Source organism: Sceloporus occidentalis, unplaced genomic scaffold (genome assembly GCF_023333645.1).
Source record: "Sceloporus occidentalis isolate IW3139 unplaced genomic scaffold, rSceOcc1.0.p SCAF_30, whole genome shotgun sequence".
Lineage (NCBI taxonomy): Eukaryota > Metazoa > Chordata > Lepidosauria > Squamata > Phrynosomatidae > Sceloporus > Sceloporus occidentalis.
The window spans coordinates 10,078,241-10,092,513 of NW_028317010.1; the positions used below are offsets into that span (position 1 = coordinate 10,078,241).

General features: G+C 42.6%; 1 protein-coding gene across 1 annotated transcript in view; it reads left to right on the plus strand.

The window, feature by feature from the left end:
* The window catches only part of LOC149299026 (phosphatidylinositol 3,4,5-trisphosphate 3-phosphatase and dual-specificity protein phosphatase PTEN), a 28,819-nt gene extending 15,288 nt beyond the window's left edge, over positions 1 to 13,531 (plus strand). Inside the window, exons 3-9 of the mRNA XM_089486912.1 lie at positions 6,083 to 6,127; positions 8,243 to 8,286; positions 8,810 to 9,045; positions 9,814 to 9,955; positions 10,854 to 11,020; positions 12,429 to 12,656; positions 13,346 to 13,531. Coding sequence (XP_089343038.1) covers positions 6,083 to 6,127; positions 8,243 to 8,286; positions 8,810 to 9,045; positions 9,814 to 9,955; positions 10,854 to 11,020; positions 12,429 to 12,656; positions 13,346 to 13,531 — 1,048 coding nt within the window. The remainder of the gene's footprint in view (positions 1 to 6,082; positions 6,128 to 8,242; positions 8,287 to 8,809; positions 9,046 to 9,813; positions 9,956 to 10,853; positions 11,021 to 12,428; positions 12,657 to 13,345) is intronic.
* Positions 13,532 to 14,273: the final 742 nt, after the last annotated feature.

The following is a 14,273-nucleotide window of genomic DNA, read 5'->3' on the forward strand; positions in this document are numbered from 1 at the left end:
CATGTTTGGATGACCTGTCAGATATTCTGCATTCGTGGACCTTTCCTCTTCCTTTCACCATAATGTCTTACAAAGTTATTTGCTATTTCTTTGTTCCCTCCTCTTTTGAGAGTTAGGCTTCCCTTTTACGTTCTCCCAGGTCTTTGTTTTCCTGCACCTCGCTTGTCCACACTGAAAAGGCTAGTAGTCCATGTATATACTACAAGCCGCATCTTAGAGTCACTTGGAATGCAATGATTTTTATTGTTGTGATCAGAACCCATTGGTGGAACAAGTTTCAGGACTTTCTTTGTATAATATTCAGTCTGACGCAAACTGGAATATGAAATTGTATTCTTTAAAGGAGCAGGAACGTCAGTCTCAGTAGTTGGGTGGGGGTGAAGGGGGTTGCAATCGAGTGGTTGGTACAGGGTTACTATATGAAGGAGAGCATTGCGTGTCCTGTTCTCACTCCATGTATCTTATGCATTTGGCGAGGTCCGTGCTCGGGTACTGGAATAAAGTAGGGCTGAAACAACTAATCGATAAAATCGATAATGAAAATCGTTGTCAAGGAGGCAAAGTGGTGTATGGGAGGGGGGGGAGGAGGCAAAGTGGTGTATGGGAGGGGGGGAGGAGGCAAAGTGGTGTATGGGAGGGGGGGAGGAGGCAAAGTGGTGTATGGGAGGGGGGGAGGAGGCAAAGTGGTGTATGGGAGGGGGGGAGGAGGCAAAGTGGTGTATGGGAGGGGGGGAGGAGGCAAAGTGGTGTATGGGAGGGGGGGAGGAGGCAAAGTGGTGTATGGGAGGGGGGGAGGAGGCAAAGTGGTGTATGGGAGGGGGGAGGAGGCAAAGTGGTGTATGGGAGGGGGGAGGAGGCAAAGTGGTGTATGGGGGGGGAGGAGGCAAAGTGGTGTATGGGAGGGGGGGAGGAGGCAAAGTGGTGTATGGGAGGGGGGAGGAGGCAAAGTGGTGTATGGGGGGGGAGGAGGCAGAGTGGAGTATGGGAGGGGGAGGAGGCAGAGTGGAGTATGGGAGGGGGAGGAGGCAGAGTGGAGTATGGGAGGGGGGGAGGAGGCAGAGTGGAGTATGGGAGGGGGGGAGGAGGCAGAGTGAAGTATGGGGGGTATAATGAATTTCAGGGAGGAAGAATGGCATATCTGGGGGAGTTAGAGTGGTGTATAGGGGAGGTAGAGTGGTGTATGGGGGGTATAATGAATTTCAGAGTGGCGTATCTGGGGGAGGCAGAGTGTGAATCGGAGAATTTCAGGGTGGTGCAGGGCATTTATGGGGAGCGGAGTGGCATATCAGGGTGCACAGTGGCATATAGGGAGGTATAAGACATAAATGGGGGCGAGTGGCATATTGGAAGTTATAAGGCATATCAGGGGGGCATAAGACATATCTGGGGGTAAAAGGTATATCAGGGGGCTCAGTTGGATATCACTGGCATATAAGGAGTATAAGGCATATCAGGGGCACAGTGGCATATCAGGGGGCACAGTGGAATCTCTGGCATATGAGGTATAAGGCATATATGGGGCAGAGTGGCAAGCTGGGGGTCAGATGTGCATAACTGGGGGCAGTTTGGTAAATAGAAAATATAAACGGCTTTTTTTCTCAGTTTTTATTAAATATGAAAAATAGTTAACATATGAATTAATATTTACTAATAACTTTGTATTAAAACCTAGTTTGAGAAACACTGTTTGGGTTCTTGTAGCTTTTATGTCAGTAAAATAAGAAGGTGAATAGCGAGAGGCCATTGCAATAAAGAGATGAAAGTGTAAATTTACGTTTTTTTATTACATTATTTTAAATTTTAAAAAATTGCATTTTTTATCCGATTAATCAAAAATAATCGGCCAACTAATTGATTATTAAAATAATCGTTAGTTGGAGGCCTAGAATAAAGAACTGCAGAGGGCTTTGGTAAAATGCTGTATTACAGAAGTCCGTTCAGTAAGCTGTGGACTTGTTCCCCTTTTTATGTGGTTTTGTGTATAAATAGGCAAAGCAATGAGATTACTTGTCTCTCTCTCCGTGAAAGTTTGTAGCAGTCGCTGCGTTGATATCGAGGCGATTTGACTTCGGTAAGACTGTGGAGGTGGCGGGCAGAATATGTCTAGACTGCAGCGGAGGAGTATTAAAGTATGCCGCGTATACTGAGCCTATACTGAACGTATGCTAAACGTGTCTCACGGGCAGGAAGGAATATTTAACCTCCCTCTAGCCTGATCAGCTGCCAGGTGTGTAGTCAATTAGAGAAAATACATGTAAGATGCTTTAAATACGACATCATCAGACATGTAACGTGTTTTACTAAATTTACCAGGGTGTCCGGTTTTTTTGGTAATGAAGAGACCAACATGCCAGGCACTCATGTTAAAGAAGCAAACATTATGTTTAAGTTGGTGTCAGCAGAGTGTCGCTTAACCCTTTCTGAACCAAAGATTTTTTAGTACCCTACCTACTGTACCATTTTTACCATATATGTCGGTTTTATCAAGATTTCCCTTTTTCACGCAAATTTATATATCTTTTTTTTCAGGAGAAATAGGGCTTTTGTTTGAAACCGTAGAAATGGTGCCTGTATGAATGTGATCAGTAATGGACTTTGTGACTCTTGTGATACAGATGTATGAAGGGGGTAATGTCGGCTCTATTCTCAATGCCCGGCACGGCTCTTACTGTTCAATGTTACGACGAGGGCAGCAGCTTCACAGAAGCCTTGGCAGAAATGAAGTGATGGACGGGCACTAACCAGTGCTTAAAGGGTTTATTCACTAAAAGGAGAGTCGGGGTTTCCACTCCTTAACCTCACTATTCGTTATGAAGCATAAACACTGGTATGTTTAGAAGGGTTGAGCTGGCCCTGTGCAAAGCTTAATGTAACGGGGTGTGGAGACTTTGAAGAAATACTAATAGAAAAAGGCTCCAGGCGCTCAAGGGTTCCATCAGACAGATTTATTGAAGGAAACGGACAACAACGTTTCGACCTCACAATGAGGTCCTGATTCTGGTGACTTTGAAGAAATACTGTGACTTATACAATGAAACTTATCCGGTCGGCTGCCCCCCATTTCGTGAATAAGCCCAGCAGTGTAACTTTGTATGCGTTCCTTGGACTGGTGATGCAACCTCTCTTTAGGTTGCGTTTGGGCTGTATGAGTCGAAGCTCGCATCCTCTAAGTGCGTTTCCTGGTTTTTGGGTTTTAGCAGTTGGCGTTCTTCCAGTCAGCACAATGACAAATAAAGGTGTAACGGCAAAGATACCGGTTTCACGAGGAGCGCACGCCGCCGAGATAACACAGAGCAAGAATGAGGAAGCCAACAGAGCAGCCATAGCTAAAAGTCACTCCTAGAAACCATGAGAATAAACACTATAGGGCTGCAACTATTATTTTCATAATCGATTAGTTGGCCGATTAATCGGATAAAAAAATGAATGTAAATTTTTCATTTATTTAAAATAATTTAATAAACAAATGTTAAAAACAAGCAGCAGAATAAAAAAAACTGATAAAATGCATTATTTCCCAACCTCCCCCCCCCCCCCCCCCCGTTATGCACATTTGAGGCCAGGCTTGCCACACTGCCTCCCACATATGCCGCTCCACTCTACCCCCACGTATGCCACTCCGTCTTCCCCAGATATGCCTTATACCCTCTGATACACCACTCTGTCCTCCCCTGATATGCCACACTGCCTCCCAGACATGCCACACTGCCCTCCCCACATATGCCTTATATACCCTATATGCCTTATACCTCCAGATATCTGTCCCCTCAGAGTTCACAGCACACTGACACCATACTTCGATAAATAAATACAGGGTTAATCTTCACTGCCCCAGGATTTAGATTCCCCTTAGTTTGCCCCCCCCCTTTTACCTCTAACTGCACCTTAAATTAACCTAATTAATTTAACCCTCAGTCCCCATCATTAAATTAACCCTAAACACCCCATTAACCACAACTGCCCCTAAATTAACCCCCACCTCCCCTAACTTTCAGCAGCCCAAATATTAATTTTATACTTACAGTGAGTGTCTTAGCCATGTGGGACCGGGAGAAAGGAAGGGGCGGGGCCAGTTGTCACAGTTACTGCTGTGAGTCACTGAAACGGATTATATAATGAGGGGTATTTTTCAGAGCATTTGCTCTGAAAAAACCCTCATTTTATAATCGATAAAAAATCGATTCAACTAATCGATAATGAAATTTGTTGTTGCAGCCCTAAAACACTATGAAGTCTTCCCACATCTATAGATCTATTTCTCCAAATAATAAAAGGCTCTTTCTTCTGTACCATCTCCGCTGATGATAATCAGAGCGACTGTGGAGATCTGACAAACTCCTTACTTTAGTTCGGTGTTTGAGGCCGTTGGACTGTGATGGTTGCCCTCTTTACAGAAGACATACGTTGTAGGCAGGGGTTAGGAACGCATCTGAAATGTTGCACGTTGTGTTTTCTCGACACGTTGCTGGAAGGGTTGGTTGGTTGCGTGGGTAGAATTGAGTACCGGGGTTCTTAGCACCTGGGGGTTGCCCCGTCGTTTAAATGGGCAGATTTGTTTTAACATAAGCTGCCCCGTATGAAAGAACGCACCATTTAGGCAGAGAGAGCGCAGGAGTAGTTAGCTGATCAGGCCGGTTATGGATGAGAAATCAAAGGAAGTTGGGGACAAAAAATTATTTTTCTAGTGGTGGCCACTGAAAACACATTTTATCGAAAATATTCTGTAATTGACGTGTATATATTTGAACGTCTGTAAGTTTGCTGTTTGATAACTGATTTTTGTCGTATAACAACGGTGAGACCATTTAAATCACTAAGCTGAGGGCTATGCAATCATATTTTAAATAATACGTTATCGTTAAGACGTTTAAAGGGACACTCCAGCCATCATCTGCAAGTAACGCACAGGGTGTTCTGCAGAACCCGCTCCCTCTGCGTTTGTCGCTTTTTCCACCCCAGCTTAATGCCGTAGCGGGTGTGTGGCTCCGGCACCGGCTCGGGGAAAGCTGCTATGAATGAGTGGAAAACGCTGCCATTGATTTAAACTGGAACACTTTTTTACTGCTGATTTATTGGAAGCTTCAAGCAGCCAAGGAGTGGTCGGACTATGGATGAAGAGGGCAGTCTCTGTATGAGTTTTATTCTCCCCTGTTTTTGTAGAATGCCTATTAACATACTCACTGGTGGTAGTAATAAGACCCAAATACTGTGATGCATATGATCAGCAGAACAGGTGGACCGCCATCTTTAATGCCGGTAACTAAATGCATCATCGAGATTGTTCTTGGTGCAGCTGAATGTCCAGTTCATCCCTTGAAAAAGTGGCCAGGAAGCTTCAAAAACGTTAGGGGGTGTGGGGTGGCTGCTACAAAAAGTTAGGGGGTCTGGGGGTGGCTGCTCTTTGATCATTGGCTGCTGTCATTCTATGTACTTTTTGAGGATCATTGTATATGAATTTATTATAATGTAAAATGTATGGTGTGCAGCTTATGTTTTTAGAATGAAGAAAGCCCAAACGAGCTCCAGAAGTAATTTTTAAAACATGTTTCTGTCTCATCTCACTTAATTGTCTTGTGACCAGAAACTGACAAACCCATAAACGCTCAGTGTAACATTACAGATCTGCTTGCTTAGCGATCCATATTCTGTCAAACTGCAACGACATGTTTATAGCAGGTAGAGGAAAGAAAAATTAGCCGTATGAAGTTTAACGAGAGACGTCCTCTGTCCTGCACCGATACGGACGTTCCGTTATACATGCAAACCCACCGCTGGCATCAGGATTCAGCACTGAACCCTACTGGCAGCGAAGCCTGGGGTCTGCCGGCAGCTGCAGAATGTAGCTGGTTTGGGTATGTAACTGGGCTGCGTTGCCTAAACGGTGCAGAGATAGATCGGATGTAGCAGTCATTTGCACATACTCTTTTTCCTTGTAGTAAGTGCCCCGTTGGTCCGGGTTTGCTCCAGCAGCCCCCCCCCCCCCCCCCCCCCCCCGCCATCTGATGCCAGGCAGCAACAATCTCACAAAGCAACCAATACTCATTTTGATCGGATGTTAATATTTGTTTTTCTTTCTTTCTAGGTTTTTGGACTCAAAACATAAAAACCATTACAAGATCTACAATCTGTAAGTATATTTCATAACCGATTGGTATGAATATAGAGTTCTATAAGTGAAAGTGTATTGCTTTACGTTTCTCTATAGAGTAGAGGCTATTGTTTTACCGGCGTGTGTGCCCGGGACAATTAGTTGACGTAGTCTAATGGAGAGCTCTGTAAGCCCGGCTGTGTCAGTGGTGTGATGAGGTTAAATGGAATTTTGGCAAGCGTTCCCGTTACTTGATCTGCTTTAAATGGCTTGGAGGAAAGCCCATTCCTTGGCCTGTGACCGTGCACTGAATGGAAATAGAATGCATGGACAATGTAATTATCTTCAGGGCGGTTTGAGAAAAGCTCCCGGAAATCACAGGTGAACGTAAATTACTGGATTTAGAAAATGCTTTTTCCTTCCATGTCTCCCCAACAGGTGGGCGGCCCCCCCATTTACAACATCCCTGCCGTAGATTAATAAGTAGGATGGGATTGCTTGACGATAGCTGTTCTCGGGTGTAGTGCAGAGAATGTCAGAATTTCCTCAAAAAAACAAAAGTGCTATCACAGCTTTAGCCGCCTTAAGTATATACTGCGTTTAGGTCTATACAATGTATACATCATATAGCAAAGTGTGTGTGCACGGTTAATGCGTAATGTAGTGTCCTTTCAATTCTGTGCCGAGGAAACCGTTTGGAATAAAAGACATAAGTAGTGCTCCTTTAAGGATAGAGTACGCAAATGTGGACAGTGGAAACTATTGGAGATCTAAGGGGCAGTTTAATGTCACATGCAGCCACGCAAAGTAAGAATAAAGCCACTTACCTTTAGGAAAGCTGCAGTGTACTGCCTCCCCAGCTTATTTGTGCATGAAGCAGCCAATCGGGAAACTGCTTCCACGATTTCAGTGGTGGGGGCGTGCATGGCTGGTGGTGGGGGCGTGCATGGCTGGTGGTGGGGGCGTGCATGGCTGGTGGTGGGGGCGTGCATGGCTGGTGGTGGGGGCGTGCATGGCTGGTGGTGGGGGCGTGCATGGCTGGTGGTGGGGGCGTGCATGGCTGGTGGTGGGGGCGTGCATGGCAAGCTGGCATGCAATGTATTTGGCCAACTCTCTTTAGTGAATAAACATACATTACTGTCTTCACCAGAAGCCAAAGTCACAGAAGGAACCTGGCTGCTTCTGTAATGCGGAATGATGTGGGCAGTCTATGTTCCCAAATTCCTTTTTTTAGGACTTTTGAGTTCACTTTGAATGGGCCGGAATTCATGCGTTTTGAGTCAAGCGGCAGGAGTCACAGCGACCAACTCGTATGGCCTGCATTCAACTGGCTGACGCGGCTTACACTGATTTTAACGGGGGTCCGTGTGAGCGTCTTAGTGGGGGTCTGTGTGAGCGTCTTAGTGGTTTGGGTGAGTTCACTAAGAGGGTTTGCTTTCCAGGCGAGGCAGCCAGCGGAGGAGTTAATGAGACCGAAAGTCTAATCTTCCGACTCCAGCAGCTAAATAATGCATGCGGCAAGATGCCCTGGAGTCCGTGCGTTAGAATAGTCTGCAGCCCGTTGGGTGAAACGGACGCGATATGCACTGTATGGGGAAGCAAGAGATGAGATTTCCTTCACTCACGGCATGGGTCGTGGGCTTCGTTTACTGATGCGTAAAATGTACGAGGTACTGGCACGCCGTCCGTTACAGGTTGCCATTTGCTGCTATGCTGAAGCAGCGTCTGGGCTTTTATTTATGTGGTAGGTTCACTTTAAGTTAACTACTTTAACACAATGATGCAACTGTTCTGCTCAAAAGCATTATTGAACTGTAAGCATTAATGCCGTTCACATGGGTCTGAATTTAATCAGTCTGTGAAGGCGCCAAGCCAATAATGACATCACGCGGCATATGCACTCCGCTAGAGCCATCCTAGATCGATTCCTTAGATCCTAATTGCATATCTTTTTAAATAATGCAGAGTAATGTGTTCGAGTGCATGTTGCAGATGGTAATTTCAGATAATTAGATAATTTTCTCCTCTGATACTAAGCAGGTTTAGTTTCATTTACAATTCAGTGATGTAACCATTTGGTCTCCAAAAGTCTATCCTTAGTCTAGAAAATGTGGCTGTGTTTTATTATTAACGTGTTCTATTTTCAACTTACAGGTGTGCGGAAAGACATTATGATACCAACAAATTTAGCTGCAGAGGTGAGTTTGAGCATTAAGTATATCTCACGTAAGTTTTGTGAACCATAGGAAGCCAGACCTATCATAGATATGTAGAGTTATTTGAATTATGTGACAATAGATGAACCTTTATAATTCTGCGCGAGCGGAACCCTGCACGGTCGGGTTACCCTGTTTGATCTGACTTTCACATATTTCAATCCACACATTTAGACGTTTGATGTCATGGGGCAGAGTGAACAATCTCAAATGTGACATTAAAGCTTTACTCTGCCCTTCTCAAGGTACGGTCTGCAGCAATGAATTCCCATACGAAATTCCCATACGGAATTCCCATACGAAATTCCCATACGAACTTCCCATACGGATAGTTTAATGCTACAGAACCTGTTTCCGGTGTTACCTTCTTACTTTAATGCTACAAGGGCCATTAATGTCTATTCTGTCATTAGCCTTAAAATCCACGTAATGACAGAGAATGCCGTGTTCTTAGTCCTTCATAAAGAATCGCACGTTAAACTTGTTGGTATTCTCTTTGACGCAGTTGCACAGTATCCTTTTGAGGACCACAATCCACCACAGCTAGAGCTCATCAAACCGTTTTGTGAAGATCTCGACCAGTGGCTAAGTGAAAACGACAATGTAGCTGCAATCCACTGTAAAGCTGGTAAAGGGCGCACAGGGGTGATGATTTGTGCTTATTTGCTGCACAGACGCAAATTCTTAAAAGCACAAGAAGCCCTAGATTTTTATGGCGAAGTACGGACCAGAGATAAAAAAGTGAGTTTGCCCGTAGGATTCATTCTGAAAATGTAAGAGGCTAAGAGCACGACGCCATAAGCTGTTTTATCGCACCTTGAGTTGTCATTGTTATCTATACCATAGATGGCAGGAGGACTAAGAAAATATTTAAACAGTCCACATATATTTTAATCATTTAATGATGAAACACAGTTACATACATAGCACAATAACCAGTTTTATAGCCTGGAGAGGATCTCACTGTTTTCGGTGATGTTTCATTTTATTCTGATAGATACACTATAAGGGAATCGGATAATACAGACCATATGCTGATATCGCAAGGATTCAGTTCTGGCAGCGCATTCCCATTCACTGTGTCTCTTTTAGACCTTATGTGGCCTTAAAACTTGGCCTGTATATGCAGACAATTGCCCGTTCCTTGAGTCTGATGTAAAGGTGGGCGAGCCGGCCGTGGCAATAAAGTAGATGAATGGACTAGATCCAACACTGCCGCCTTTTATACCCCCAACTTCTTCCGGAAGGCAGCAGCTGTCCCGTTTACAAAAAATAAATAGAAAATAATAATAAAAGTGCTTGCTACTGAGAAATAATTGTGGCGCATCCAGTAATACAGTAAGCCCGTTTTCTTTATGTTCTGTAGTGTTTTATAAGCAGTATGTGGGTGTTGCAGTAAGGTTACATTCTCTTCTTAAAGTAAGTGATACAAGGTGAGCAACCAAGAGTAACAGATTTGTTTTTGGCGTAAAGAGTGTTTTAATGCCTTCTTTAATTTCACTATTTCAGGGTGTGACGATTCCAAGCCAGAGGCGTTATGTATATTACTACAGCTACTTGTTGAAAAACAATCTGGATTACAAACCGGTGGCGCTTCTCTTTCACAAAATGATGTTTGAAACTGTTCCCATGTTCAGCGGCGGGACATGCAGTAAGTATTCAGTGCTATATAAAAACGGCATAGCTTCAGAGTTACTACCTGTTGTAGTGAAGAAGGCGCTTGAGAAACCTTAATTTCTATTATTCAACACCGAAGCCGAGTATTCACTATAGTCATGTGACGCAGGGCATATTGGTTACAAGTTGGGCTTGGCGTCCTTGCATTTCCACTTCTTCCTCTTTGGCTATGTTTGGCTGGAAGCCACAAACCTATTCTGCGTCCGTGTCCCTGCAACGCATGCCATTTGTGGTATTTTTTTCTGCCGTTTTGAATACCTCCACCCTTCCTGTTCCGAGTATCTGAAACACTCTGGTTTTGTGCACCTGACTGGCGTGACTTAATCCCCGGCTCTGATCTGGGTTACAGCCTCGTGCTGTCAGCTCTGACGATAAGTCTGCGGTCCGGATCTCGGTAGAGCGGCTGCGGCCCTTCAGCCAGAATTTTCATGCGTAAGAGATGAAATTGAAAACGAAAATCTGGATTATAACAACTTGGCCTGTTTTTTTTTTTTTTTTTTCTTTCTTTTTTCTCTCAGATTGTATACAAATGCATAATATATAATGAACGGTTAAAGGTTTGCGTGTATAATATTTATATAAGTATACATAATACACACAGTTTATAATAGTGCATATAATGCTTAAGTAAATTTTTTTTTTCATTGATAATTAAAGCACACTATGGCTCTCCATTGCCTTTGGTGTTAGTGTAAATGTCGGTACAGTGAAGGGCAATGGATCTACTACTCTGTTCCATAATGTGTATGTAGCATGAAACCGGCTTTCCGCGGATTGTCTGCTCCTTTTTTATACCTAGATCTTTTCTAACTCGTATACAAGTATGAAGACCTGGTATTGTTACCTTAACCGCATGTCTCTTATTCCCTTAGATCCTCAGTTTGTTGTTTACCAGCTGAAGGTTAAGATTTTCACATCCTCGACCGGACCGACTAGACGAGAGGAAAAGTACATGTATTTTGATTTTCCCCAGCCCCTGCCTGTTTGCGGGGATATCAAGGTAGAATTTTTCCACAAACAGAACAAGATGATGAAAAAGGTTAGTATATAATAACCCCATGAAATGTTGAATCTTGGTTTCAATCAAACCTGATCAGGTGGATATTGTCACTTGGCGTGTGGTTTGCTGGTAACCCATTCATAACACCGCTGCTGGTGGCTCAGTCTAGTTTTTATGGGTGATATGAGAGGATTTCTTCAGATGGTCTCTTAAATGCTCTTACATGCAACAGGAGAGGCTGTAGGTGACATTTTGGAAAACGTGTTGGCCTTAAGAGGCCGATAAGGAGATTGTGCGGGGCTTGTTTGGCCGTTCTGCTGATTTTACCCCCATGGCTCTACATCCATCTAGGCTTGTTAATGTTGCAGTCGTAATTTCTCTTCATGGCAGAGCCCCAGATGGCAAAGGTTTTCTGGTAGGATGCCGCATCCACCATATGGTTTCTTTCATTTTCCATTTCAAAGGTGCATGAATGTTTTTGTAATCATGCTTTCTGTCTTTCTCAGTAATATGAATGAGACATAATGTTATAGTCACTTGTTATATATGCGTCATTGTGTATTACATCCCATGTCTGCTGTGGGAATGAACAGCCACGGTGACAACTTGCATTTTTGAGGTTCTACTTTTTCTGTTGCTGAGTAAATGTAAAGATGGGCACCTGGAAAACCACACCACCCATGGGTGTAATTAATAGCGTCATTTACTTGCGCTTATCTGTTATTCTTAGCCGTACATGTGCACCTCTTGTGTGCTCCAAGTCAGATTAAATATTTACATGGGAGCTGCTTGCAAACACATGTGGAGTAGATACAATCACAGCTTTGAGGATAACTCATATGGAACGCCTGGCTCGCTTCTTTGTGCCTCCTTATCAGTAGGCCATGTGATATAAGTAAACTAGCCTCTTCTATCTCAAGACTAATGACAAACGCGTCCATTCAAAGGAAACAAAAGTTAAGGTGTTAAGCCGCTTGGACACTTTATCACCATCATACTGAATTGACACCAATAGTGTCCATATTGGTGAACTTTAAATTTGCTTATTCTAATTTTTTTCAAAAGGCTAGCTTATATTTGTTTATATAATATAGTGGAAATATTACAAATAATGGAAAATGTTAGCCTCAAGCCCTGGGTATGTTACTGGTATTAAGGTATATTGGTATGTTAAATTCCAATGGATGACCGGTATTTGGGATATTGTTGACTTAGTAAGTTTGTTCTGCTGAGGTAGTGTATATTCAAAATAAATGTGGTGGGGAAAAAAGTCTTAAGTTTCAGATAGTTCCTTGGCAGATAATTCCCAGTTTGTAGTGAAGGGAATGTATATAATACAAAGTACAAGGTTTTGGGACTTAAAACCTACAAAAACGACAAGAAATAAGCCGTGAATATTTGTTTTTAAGGTTCTTAAACTCTTGGGTTTTTTGTTTTTTCTTTTTAGGACAAAATGTTCCATTTTTGGGTAAATACGTTCTTTGTGCCAGGTCCTGAAGAGCATTCTGAGAAAGTAGAAAATGGAACGTTAGTTGGAGAACATGAGCTGGATGGCATATACAGCACAGAACGTGCCGACAATGACAAGGAATATCTCACGCTTACCTTAACAAAGAATGACCTAGACAAAGCTAACAAAGATAAGGCCAATAGATACTTCTCACCAAACTTCAAAGTAAGTTCACAGCAGCCGGTTAATTTCCTGCATCCAGCGGCTAAAAGCACCCAGAATGTTCACGCTAAAGGGAATCAAACAGTCATGTCTAAGCTGGCTCTGGAGTCTGTAGATACACCATATTGCAGATCACAGATATTCCTAGCAAAAAGTGTGTGTGTAATATCTCTCTCTCTCTGTGTGTGTGTGTGTGTGTGTGTGTATATATATATATATATATATATATATATATATATATATATCTCTCTCTATATCACAAAATAGCTTAGTACTCAGCATTTCATGGAAAAACAACTATTTCCATACATTCTGTTCAACAGAATTGCCTGTTTCTATATGTATATGTTCCCCAAATACATACAGACAGTTGAAAGCTGTATGGCTGGTGCGCACCTCTGCTTCCTTTGCCTCCGGTGTTGGCTTTCTTCCAAAAAGCCTTGATAGAGTTTAGAGAGATTCACTTCAGTTTCAGAAAAGGGCCAATAAGCTATCAAACGGTTAATAATAATAGTTAATGGGAGCTCAATGACCTGTTTAATCTTAGCAGCCCATTGTTCTTTTCTTCACTAGAAGCAAGGAAACTATTCCAAGTTGTTGTCTCATTCTTACAGACAGATCAGGATTGCTACCCAAGTATACAAGTTGTTTACTAACACACAGTGTTTTGTGTTTCTCCCCCCTGTTTTTAGGTGAAGCTATTTTTCACTAAAACTGTAGAAGAATCCTCAAATTCAGAGGCAAGCAGCTCAACTTCTGTAACGCCGGATGTTAGTGACAATGAACCTGATCATTATCGATATTCGGACACCACTGACTCTGATCCAGAGAACGAACCTTTTGATGAAGATCAGATCACACAAATTACAAAAGTCTGAAAAAGTTTTTTCCTTTGGTTTTTTTTTTGTTTTCCTTCTGTTTTTTTGTTTTTTTTTTTATCGAGGGAATAAAAACCACAGAAAAAGACACACTTGAATAAACTGAAAAAGGACTTTTTTTTTTTTTTTTAGAAGGTGAATGACATTGTCGGGCTACCAGTTGTAGGAGCAATTTTTTTTTTTCCTTGACCAACATTGTTTTGCCCATCAGGGTGTTCTTTTTTTGGCACTGTTCTCCAAATGGAAAGGTGGAAAAAAGAGAAAAAAGGAAAATGGAAAAAGAAAAGGTTACGTAGCAATGTTATGTAAATATCCTTTTCGTGTCAAAAGGACATTCAAATCTTAATTAGGATAAATAAAGATGGCACTTTCCCATTTTATTCCAGGGTTTTTTTTAAGTGGAGATGTATATGTAGGAATTTTTTATTTTTTTTTTGTGTTCCTGTCGCCAATTGAAGATAATAATGCGCTTTGTGAAATACCAGGTTCACCTCCTGCCTCTTCACAACCAGCGTGGCAGCAGAAAAAGACCCCATTTGTTGGTTGATTGAAAAAAATGTTCTAAGGATTTATTCTAGTATATCTGTTAGATTTGGTGGTGAGAAATACCTAGCAACGAATCCGTGTCCACCTGGGTTAATGTACCATCTCAAGCTACTTACATGCCTCTTTCCTTAGCATGCTACCGTAATTAATCCTGAACATAATAAGGAATTGTCCACTGTCGCTGCTTGTTGTTTGT